The sequence below is a fragment of the Loxodonta africana genome, chromosome 1, assembly GCF_030014295.1.
Source record: "Loxodonta africana isolate mLoxAfr1 chromosome 1, mLoxAfr1.hap2, whole genome shotgun sequence".
In the NCBI taxonomy this organism is placed as follows: Eukaryota; Metazoa; Chordata; class Mammalia; order Proboscidea; family Elephantidae; genus Loxodonta; species Loxodonta africana.
In genome coordinates, this window is record NC_087342.1 from 23,777,322 (window position 1) to 23,789,379 (window position 12,058).

A 12,058-nucleotide genomic window follows, 5' to 3' on the forward strand; every position below is an offset into this window, starting at 1 on the left:
CAGAATCATTGCTTTTAATTCACTTATCCTGTCAAAATTGGTATTAGTTATTTGGGTCAAAATTTGTCAATATTCATGGATTTGAGAAATAATTTTTTCATCATTTCTGGAAAATTCTTAATAATATGCCCATAATCTTTTCAAACAGTGATTCTTCCTCTTCTCTCTTCCTACTAATCTCTTAAATTCTGTGTTGCAATTTCTCATTCTATTCTTGACATCTTTGGGATATATTCTGAGTCATTTCCTCAGCCTTATCTTATCATGAATTTATTTACTTTTCTTCTAGGTCTAATCTGCTGTTTATCTTATCATTGAGTTTTTAAAATAAAATATTATGGAAAATTTCAAACATATGCAAACAGAGAACTGTATAATGAACTTCCATGTACCCATAACTCAAAGTGAACACTTCTCAACTTATGACAAATGTTGTTAGGTCTGTACCACCTTCTACTCTTGTATCATATTTTGAAGCAAATCCAAGAGAAATTATTTCATATTTAATATTAAAATGAGATTTCTCTCAGTTTTAACATAACCACAGAACCCTTTTTGTACTTAAACAATAATTACTGAATATCATCAAATGATTAGTCATCATTCACATTCCTAACCATTTCTTATGTTACTTTATAAACAGATTTTTGTATGGCTCGGAACCCCAAAAAACACTCTGATTGGTTAATAAGTTTTTAAGGCTATTTTAATCTTTAGAATCCCCTTCTCCTTCCATCTTTAAAAAAAATTTTCCCCCAAATTCTTGTAATATATTTATTGAAGTTACTGAATTATTTGTCTTGTATTTTCCCACAGCCTGGATTTTGCTGTTTACATGGCTGTAGATTCTCTGAAGCCATTTTTCTGTCTTCTCTATTTCATTAAACCTGATAAAATCTAGCGTTATTGCAAGACTGTATTGTAGGTAGTGTCGTGTTCTTCCATAAGGAGATATATAATGACTACCTAAACCAAACCCTTTGCCGTTGAGTCCGTTCTGTCTCACAGAGACTCTATTGACAGAGTTTCCAAGAAGCATCTGGTAGATTTGAACTGCTGGCCTTTTAGTTAGCAGCTGGATCCTTAACCACTATGCTACCAGGGTTTCCATAATGACTACCTGTTTTAAACTCTTGTGATGATAGCAGTCATTGGTGACCATTGCCTAGATTCATCTTTTCTTTAGGGTTTGCAAAATAAAGACATTCTAGTTCTATCATTCCTTTTTAACTTATTAACAGGAATAATTCCATAAGGTGAATGTCTACCTCACCTACTAATTCTGTCATTTCTTATTCATTGCTTTAATCTGTAAAAATTCAATAAGGAGCAAATTTCTCCTCATCCACTATTAGTTACTCATTGGTGCAATTCACGTAAGAAAGGTGGGCTTAATATTTTTTTATTTATGAGTTTTCAAAACAATGAACTGATAATTAGCATTCTCCAAAGGTGACCAATTAATCTTTAAAATGTCATTATTAACTCATAATTTCAGCATATTCAATGCAATGTAGTTAATGTTCTTTATTGACTAAGGCACAGCTGAACTAAGCCATAGTCTTTTCAATCACCTCCTATGTGTACAAAAGTCGGATAATGAAAAAAAAAAAAGGAAAATTGACATGTTCAAACTATGGTGTTGCAAAGAATATTGAATATAACATGAACTGCCAAGAGAATGAACAAATCAACCTTAGAATAAAAAACAACCAGAATATTTCTTTTGTCTCACTAACTTTGGACACATCATCAGGAAAGACAAGTCTCTAGAAAAGGACATCATATTTGGTAACGTATAAGCCCAAAGAAGACAAGAGAAACCCTCAATGAGATGATACAATAACGACAACACTGGACTCTAACATACCAATGATCATGAAGATGGTGCAGGACCAGGCAATGTTTCATTCTACTATACATAAGGTCACCATGAGCTGAAGCCAACTGGACAGCAACTAACAGCAATAACCACGTACCTATTGATTCTGAGTATATTACTTTGGGCAGTGAGAACGTCTTCAAATTGGCTCTTGGGTCCTTTTGACCTGACCTTACTAATAGAAAGTTTCTTTGCTCTCAGGTATGAGAAGATGCACGAGCTCATTTTGAACATACTCTTCTCCAACATTTTTTTTTCTGAGGGGCTCTACTTCCTTCAAGTGGGAAATGGTATTGAGCAATGGCAATCTGGGCACAAAGATTGCTCATTGCTCCTGGATTGGTGATTGTTTTGAGGAATTTTCGGTGCACAGACTGAATCAAGAACTCACACGAATATTAACTCAGAAACATGAGTTCATATTAATATGAATACTTCATGGACATTTTGGAAATTAAAATATTTTCTAAATATGTAAGGACCAGAGTTTTAAAATTTTTATTTAACACATTCAAGTTACATCTTTATCTCATTTTTATCCAGGATGTGAATACTGGTTCTTTTTAGCACCAGGAATGACAGAACTGGAATAGCAAATGATCACTTATTTGCTTTATCCTACAATATATACTCAACAATCTTAGCATAACAATACCAGCAGTACCACCAGCAATATGATTTCAGAAAATGGCTTTACAACTTTTTTTTCTTTCAGATCTTTTGTCTTATATATTTTACTAAGGATGTACAGTCAAATTTTTTGACACTGGGACAATTTCTCCTTGGTGCAGTAATGCCATCACCTGGGGTATATATTTAATTGTTTTATTTCTTTTCTAATATCTGGGTATCACATTTTAATATTTATTTTTATTGTATCACTATATAAAATATTCAGATGGTTCTGAAGCAAAACAAGGTCTATTCAAATTTATCTTTATTTCTTGCAAGCTAAGCTACATTTGAATGTTTGCAATACACACATGCATGTAATATGTATACGATGTGCGTGTGTGTGTATATAGAGGTCTAGCAAATTGCATCATGTATTCTGAGAACAATTGAGAACAGTGAAGTTATAGAATCATGAACAAACATTACAGGTCTTATTTCAAGTAAGCAGGTAAAACTCAAGCAAAGGATGTGAAGACAAGTACAAGAAGAAATGATATGCCAGGTCATGAAATTCTGGGAAGGAGTCACTAAGGATTTGTGTGAATTTTGTTTTGTAAGCAATGGGTCACATTTCACAAAGAATTTTGTTTTAGATGATCACCCGTGTGGCAGCACAGAGCACATACCGGTTATGAAGGGTTGGTTGTGGTGGTGGAGGTGGAGATGAGAAAAGACAGAAGAAAGGGCAAATGTGAAAAACATAACCCTTCAGGCCAGAATTAGGAAAGCCTTAAAGTGGGACGTACTCCAGAGCTGTGTAAGATATAGAACAGATGGGATTTAGAGAATTTTGTGAACAATGGGATGTTCAGGGTGAGGAAAGGAATCCTAGCAAATTCCCAGATTCCTGACTTTGGTCATTGGGTGTTCTCTTGTGCCATGACTGATAGGAAATGCACAGGATGAAGAACAGTTGTTGAGGGGGTAGAAAATGAATCTAATTTGAATGGCTGCTTTAGAGAATCGACAGACACTCAATGACTAAAGGGAGATTTAATTACTCTACATCTGTTATAAACACTTTTACTTGACTATCTCATTTTCTTTTCACTGATGTAATTATTATTCCCATTTTACAGATTAAAAAAAAGCTGAGGATCATAGAGGATAAGATACTCGTACAAGACCCATGGCTAAAAATCAGTAGGATTCGACTCAAACAAGTATTGTCGCTGCAGGTTCTGAGAGGTCTTTCCTCACCGCCTCTTGGTGTAGGAGAGCAGACACATTCACATATTTTGAAAAGCTTTGTATCAAGGGTAAAAATAAAAATAGTACTCAGGTGCTGTCTGTTAAATAGAAAACTCAATTGAGCAGGACATTTGTCCCACTGCATGCACACTGTCCCTCACCGACTGCAGTAATGTCTGATAATAACTATTTTATATCTGCTTTTGCAACAGGATCTTCCCCTGGAAGCATTACAACAAAAACATGAATGCAGGCCATAGCAGTAATTTTATTCCCTGAGCAGTTGTTTCCCAAATCACATAATAAATCCCACAAGTTACCTAACATGCCATCAAGTCTGATTACCTACAGTGTTTTCACTGTACTTTTTTTTCTTTTTTTTAATGTGGAATTCTCTGCTTCGAAACCCAGAGTGGAAGAATTAGAAACTGAAAACCGTCCTTCGGGAGCTCCCTTACCTCTTTTTCCCTTTATGATCTACAGAGCCAGCTGACAGTCTGTCCAGAGGAGACCCGAAACCAGAGAAACTCCTTTTCTTCTTTGTCTCAATGACATCATTCTCATCAAGAAGCAAGATTTTTGCTGCCAGATTGGTAGCTGATTTCTCTTCCCTGACTGTGGGCTGTGACTGTAGGTCAATGACTCCAGAATCAAAGGCCTGTAGGACAGAGAGAGGCAATTCCACTCATGAAGACAACAACCACCGCCAAACCCGAAATAAGTACTATGGTCTACATTTGGCTTCTGCTACCTGTAGCTGACACGCCCCTCATGAAATGTTTTCTGATATCTCATGGAGTTACGTTCCATAGAGAAACAGATTTTGTGGGCCTGAAACACGAAGAAGTGAGATATATTCAAAAGAAATTGAAACAAAACAAAGAAAAGAAAAAGGCTCCAGGCCTGCCCCTGAAATAGTAACTGATTGTTCTTTCTGATTCATTTCCAATGATAACTGCATCCTTTCTTAACATTCCCATAGCAAGTTATTCACACTTCCTCCATCATAGCATTCATTACATTTTGTCTCATATTAGAATGGTTACAACATATCTGTATATCTGATTAGATTGTGAATAACCTGATGGTAAGAATTGTGTCTACTTAACCTTGTATTTGTTCTATTCAATGCCTAGCCCAAGAATAGTCTTAAAAAAAAAAAAGCCCAGTTGCCATTAAGTCAACTCTAATTCATGGCAACCCTATGTGTGTCAGAGTAGAACTGTGCTCCATAGGGTTTCCAGTGGATGATTTTTCAGTAATAGATCAACAAGCTTTTCTTCTGAGGTGCCTCTGGGTGGACCTAAACCTCCAACATTTAGGTCAGTGGCTGAGCACATTAACAATGTGCACCACCCAGCAACTCTGCTCACAGTTAGAACTCAATAAACTTTTGACATATTTATTGAATGAATTCTGGAGAAGGCTAAACCTCATGCTATTTTCTTTCACTGTTCATTCATTTCTTATTTATTCAAGCCACAGTCACTAAGCATCTACTATGTACCACGTTCTACATTAGACCTCAGGAAAATAAAAATGTACAAAGTCTAGTCTCTGCCCTCAGGGAGTTTACTGTCTCCCTCCATGTGATTCATTCATTAGCAAATACCAATGAGGGTCTACAAGAGTCAGAGCTGTACCAGTAACTTTATTATTTCATGCAAGATTTTTTATTTGTTCATTCCATATATTTGCCCCTTTGCACTTCATTCAAGTTATACAAGTACGTGATGGGAGTCCAGTTTGTGAAGTCTGTCTTTTCCTTTCCTGGCTCAATAGCAGCATTTGTGTGGGGGAGTATGTTCTTCCATTAACTATCCCAAGTCATTCTGTAGTCCATGAGATTCTGCCCCTTTTCCAAGAGCTTCCCCATATTCCCCCATGGGAAGAAATTTTAGCTCCAGTGGTCTGTTCTCTTTTCCCCTTCAGACACATTCTTCTAAGTGCCTAGTTCTTGGTCTTAGTTTTGATTTTCCTTCACCTTTGTTATCTTTTCTCTTTCTTCTTACGTTCTTTTTCTAATTTTCTCATCTTCACCAATAAAACCCTTTCATCTTTGGCCCAAGCAACTCTCTTTTGAAATACGTTTAGTCTGAAATGTAGCCTCGAAGCTACTGAGCTGCCTCTTTCCTAAGACAGTCAAACCTACATTAAGTCCAGTCATTTGTTCCTGAACAATCTCCCTTGCTCCTGCTCTGTCTGACACTTATCAGTAGTGGCATCAAGTCCTCTTCACGATTTAGCGTACTCCCTTGATGATCTTAGAACTTGTTTCCTTACTTCTTATCTCCCACTATGTTCTGTCCCATCCAGCGTACTGCCGTGAAGTTAATTATCTCCAAACACCACTTTAATCAGGTAGCTCTCTGCTACCTACAATATGGCTTCAACTTCCTTTGAAAATTCCAACTTTTGTCACTTCCCTATGCAAGTCTGACAACATAGAAACAGAATGAGAGAAGGGTGCTACAATTATGAGAAAGAAACCCAAAGAGCAGACGACAAACCTTCTAAGGAGAAGATAGGAGATCTTTAGATCTTTTATTATTTCCCAGCACATCCTTCAAAAAAATACTTTTATTCTTCCAACTAATGCCTCATATACAATAGAATTCTGGTTCTTTTTAAAGATCTCCTTAATTCTCAGGAAAAAGAAGAGATTACCATTTGGTAAAATGCATTTCAGAATATCTCTTTTCGTTGTTTAAGAATAACCCCAAACCAAACCCTTGCTCTCAAGTTGATTCCAACACAGAGTGACCCTATAGGACAGAGTAGAACTGCCCCATAAGGTTTCCAAAGAGCAGCTGGTGGATTCGAACTGCCGACCTTTTGGTTAGCAGCCAAAAGCTTAACCACTGTGACACCAGGGCTCCAGAAGAAATGCAAACAATATATACTTCTTATAAGGTCAAATAAACCAGATTAATTTTCTTTCTCTGTGGGAATGTCCACATACCTCTTTCACTTTGTAATTCAGTCGTCACCAAGAAAATATTTGTACAGTAATAAGGATGGTAAAAATTATGCATATTTTGACATGCAAACAACTTTAAATTTTATTTCAAAGCACTTCATCTTGATGTAACTGATTTGATTATATCTGAAATGGTAATGAATTTTTCTTAGGCTTTATTGTTTAAGGAAAATAAACCTTGGTTCTTACTTCCAATATCTTTTAACATTTAGAAAACTGGCTTTCTTGGAATCCACTGGGAAGACAAGGCTAATAATTATTACTTTTTACATTTGAAATTTACAACCTTGAATGTCATATTGGGAATAAAAATAAAGCAAATAAAAAATTAGGCCTATTTGATTGATTTTTGTGATTTCAAGACATATTCCTATTTGTGTGCTGCCCTGGCTTCTGAATCTAGTTGGATCAGCTATGTTCATAAAACATATATGGTCCCTTGAGCTATTTTCCATTACCTCTGTTGCTACATCCACTGAGAACACTTTTCCTGAGCTCCACAGCATCACCATCACAGCCAGGATGAACTGTGCACTCGCCACTCTCCAGCCCAGCATCTAAGGGTCACGCACATCAGGGTTAACATTTATTAGCTTGGCATACAAAGATTGAGAAAACCAAAAGCTCCTAGAAAGCCTGTTAGAGGCAAGTGATAAGCCAAAGTATTTCACTATTATATGCTGGCATGCAGATCTGGTGGGGTCTGTAGTGAACCAGAGAGAATGTCCCATGTCTAAAAGTATTTAAATTCAAATTTTCAATAATGCCACACATCCAATAGAAGAATATCTCTGTCCTTGTGTTACGTATGGATTTCTTAAGAAGATTCAAAAGGTAGATATCTTAAAGAAAAAATAGACAAATTTTACTATATTACAATTGAAACATTATGTATGATAGGTACAATAAACAAAATCAAATGACAAACTACAAACTGAAAGACACTTTCAACATATATGAAAAATATCAGCATATAAAACATGTAAATTAAAAATGACATACTTAATAAAACAAAAATAGGCCAATATTATCGATGGGGGTTTCATAGAAAAAGGAGAGCTTCATGGACAATAAACATAAAAAAAATACATGCAGCCTACTTAATAATCAGGAAATACAAATAAAATTATAATTGCTATTTGACACACATCAGATCAGAAAAAATTTAAAGTCAACAGTGGAAGTGTTAGGCTGATGGTAAGAAAAAGAAAAAACATCCTGAGGTTCACCTTTCATCCAAAGATTAGACAGGCCCATAAAATAAAATGAGACTAAAGGGGTGCAGCAGCCCAGGGGCAAAGACTAGAAGGCAGGAGGGGACAGGAAAGCTGGTAATAGGGAGGCCAAGGTTGAGAGGGGAGAGTGTTGATATGTCGTGGGGTTGTTAAACAATGTCATAAAACAATATGTATACTGTTTAATGAGAAGTTAGTTTGTTCTGTAAACCTTCATCAAGTACAATCAAAAAAAAAGAAAGAAAGAAACAGAAAAACAAATAAAGCTGCTGAATTTGTAAATGGATCCAATCACTTGAAGAAAATTGGGCAATATAAAGAAAGTTGAAAATGATCTTGTCCTATTTATGCCTCATTTATTCTACTTCTAGGAACGTACCCCAGAGAGATTCTCACATGTGCATAAGGAGACATGCACATACCCTGGCTGTTTATAGCAGTAAAAATTTGGAGTTAACTCAAATGCCCCACTGTAGAAGGAATGGATTTATTGGTTGAGATATATTCATACTATGGACTTAAAACAAATAACTTAAGTATTTGTGTGTGTATATATGCATGGATTTCAAAGAAATAGCTTTGAGGAGAAATGGGAAATCTTAGAATAATAACTATGGCATGATCCCATTTGCTTAAATTGTACGTACATAAAAAAATCCATATATTTTGGAATATATAGATGTAATTAGAGTGTAAAAATATGGAACGTAATTCATACAAGTAAAACTCATTGCCTCCAGAGAGGGAGGAAAGTGAATTAGATTATTGAAGGGAACGTACGCATCGCTGGTGAGTCAATTCTGACTCATAGCAACTGTACAAGACAGAGTAGAGCTGCCCTATAAGGTTTCCAAGAAGCTGCTGGTGGATTCGAACTGCCAACCTGTTGGTTAGCAGCCGAGTGCTAAACCACTGCATCACCAGAAATGATTCCATTTCTATTTATATTTTTAATTACATATATTAAAATATTATATATAAAAAATTCTGGGTAGTAAGCATAAAGGTGTATTATCTATACATTTTTGATTCTTTAAAAGAAAAAAAAAAACACTATACATCAATTCCCTCATGTGTCTGTAAGTTTGTCGTACTGTGAGGAATTGTGTGTTGCTGTGATGCTGGAAGCCATGCCACTGGTATTCAAATACCAGCAGGGTCACCCATGGCAAACAGGTTTAATCAGTTGCTCACATGCAAGTTCAAGTTGAAACTGAAGAAAATTAGAACAAGTCCATGAGAGCCAAAGTACGACCTTGAGTATATCCCACCGGCATTCAGAGACTATCTCAAAAATAGATTTGACATGTTGAACATGAATGACCAAAGACCAGAAGGCTTGTGGAATGACATTAAGGACATCATACGTGAAGAAACTAAGAGGTCAATAAAAAGACAGGAGAAAAAGAAAAGACCTAAATGGATGTCAGAGATACTCTGAAACTTGCTCTTGAACATCGAGTAGCTAAAGCAAAAGGAGAAAATGATGAAGTAAAAGAGCTGAACAGAAGATTTCAAAGGGCTGCTCGATAAGACAAAGCATTACGATAATATGTGCAAAGACCTGGAGATGGAAAACCAAAAGGGAAGAACCTGCTTGGCATTTCTCAAGGTGAAAGAAATGAAGAAAAAATTCAAGCCTCGAGTTGCAATACTGAAGAATTCTACAGGAAAATGCTAAATGACACAGGACTCATCAAAAGAAGATGGAAGGAATACACAGTCACTATACCAAAAAGAATTAGTCGACATTGAACCATTTCAGGAGGTAACATATGATCAGGAACTGATGCTACTGAAGGAAGAAGTCCAAGCTGCACTGAAGGCTTTGGAGTAAGACAAGGCTTTGGGAATTGACAGAATACCAATTGAGATGTTTCAACAAATGGATGCAGTGCTAGAAGTGCTCACTTGTCTATGCCAAGAAATTTGGAAGATAGCTATCTGGCCAATCAACTGGAAGAGATCCATATTTATGCCTATTCCCAAGAAAGGTGATCCAACCAAATGCAGAAATTATCAAACAACATCGTTAATATTACTTATAAGCAAAATTTTGCTAAGATCACTCAAAAGTGGTTGCAGCAGTATATTGGCAAGGAACTGCCAGAAACTCAAGCTGGATTTAGAAGAGGATGTGGAAGAAGGGATATCATTGCTGATGTTAGACAAATCCTGGCTGAAAGCAGAGAATACCAGAAAGATGCTTACCTGCGTTTTATTGACTAGGCTAAGGCATTCGACTGTGTGGATCATAACAAATTATGGATAAAATTCTGGAGGATGAGAATTCCAGAACACTTAACTGTGCTCATGAGGGAGCTGAATATAGATCAAGAGGCAGTCATTCAAACAGACCTAGCAGATACTACGTGGTTTAAAGTCAAGAAATGTGTGCATCAGGGTTGTATCCTTTCACCATACCTATTTGATCTGTATATTGGGCAAATAATCCGAGTAGCTGGACTACATGAAGAGCTGGGCATCAGGATTGGAGAAAGACTCGTTAACAGCCTGAATTATCCAGATGGCACAACCTTGCTTGCTGAAAGTGAAGAGGGCTTGAATCACTTACTGACAAAGATTAAAGACCACAGCCTTCAGTGTGGATTACACCTTAACACAAAGAAAACAAAAATCCTCACAACTGGACCAATAAGCAACATCATGATAAACGGAGAAAAGACTGAAGTTGTCAAGGATTTCATTTTACTTGTATCTGCAATCAACACCCATGGAAGCAGCAGTCAGGAAATCAAAGGACACATTGCATTGGACAAATCTGCTGTAAAGGACCTCTTTAAAGTGTTGAAAAGCAAAGACATCACCCTGAAGACTAAGGTGTGCCTGACCCAAGCCATGGTATTTTCAATTGCCTCTTGCATGTGAAAGCTGAACAAATGAATAAAGAAGATGGAAGAAGAATTGGTGCCTTTGGATGATTGTGCTGGTGAAGAATATTGAATATACCACAGACTACCAAAAGAACAAACAAACCTGTCTTGGAGGAAGTACAGCCAGAATGTTCCTTAGAAGCCAGGATGGTGAGACTACATCTCATGTACTTTTGGACATGTTATCAGGAGGAATCAGTCCCTGAAGAAGGACATCATGCTTGGTAAAGCAGAGGGTCAGCGAAAAAAAGGAAGACCCTCAACGAGATGGACTGACACAATGGCTGCAACAATGGGCTGAAGTATAGCAATGATTGTGAGGATGGCGCAGGACCGGGCAGTGTTTTCATTCTGTCGTGCATAGGGTGGTTACTGAGTCAGAACCGACTCGATGGCACCTAACAACAACAAAACCACATACACCAATTAAATTTCATCTACCCAGAGTGGTGCAAATGGTTAAGTGCTCAGATATGAACTGAAAGGTTGGCAGTTTGAACCCACCCAGAGGCACCTCTAAGGAAAGACCTGGCATCTGTTTTGTAAAGGTCACAACCATGAAAACACTATGGAGCGTGGTTCTACTCTGAAACACATGGGGTTGCCATGGGTTGGAATTGATTCTATGGCAACAGTTTTTTTTGGGGGGCGGGGAGGTGCGGGCATGGTCTACACCGGGCCAGCCAGCTGACAGTTGGACACCACTGCTTCTCTAAACACCATGTGGTACAGGGGGAGGCAATGGGCTGAAGAGGGGAGATCATGGGGTATGGGCTAGAACAGGGTAGGTCTGAACCCAAGTTTTGCCATTTAGTATATGGCATCGGAAAAGTTCCCCTGGATCCATCCATTTCAAGTAAAAAGTCTCAGTTATCTTCCCCGCCCCTCCCCCCCCCCAAAGAATATCATCTGGAAAGTTTGCTAGAAGCAAAGAGGAAGGGATGCTAGCATGGAATTTGAAACCTGACTTTGAGTCTCTTCTGCCTTAGTATTAGTGTGACCTTGATTGTGTATCATTTAACCTGCTTGAACTTCATTTTCCTTATTTGTGAAGTGATTAAGATTCTCATCTGAACAGGGCTTCGAGGGGTCATTTTCCTTATTTGTGAAGTGAGGAAGATTCTCATCTGAACAGGACTTTGAGGGGACTGAACCGATTAAAGTTTAACTTCTTTATCCCATAAAAACCCGTTGCCATTGA

General features: G+C 37.3%; 1 protein-coding gene across 1 annotated transcript in view; it reads right to left on the bottom strand.

Moving 5' to 3' along the window:
* Positions 1–7,595, bottom strand: part of OSTN (osteocrin) — a 31,518-nt gene extending 23,923 nt beyond the window's left edge. The window contains exons 1-2 of the mRNA XM_003412922.3: positions 7,187–7,595; positions 4,207–4,406 (exon numbers count right to left, since the gene is read on the bottom strand). Of these exons, the coding sequence (XP_003412970.1) occupies positions 4,207–4,406; positions 7,187–7,285 (299 nt within the window). The 5' untranslated portion in view covers positions 7,286–7,595. The remainder of the gene's footprint in view (positions 1–4,206; positions 4,407–7,186) is intronic.
* Positions 7,596–12,058: the final 4,463 nt, after the last annotated feature.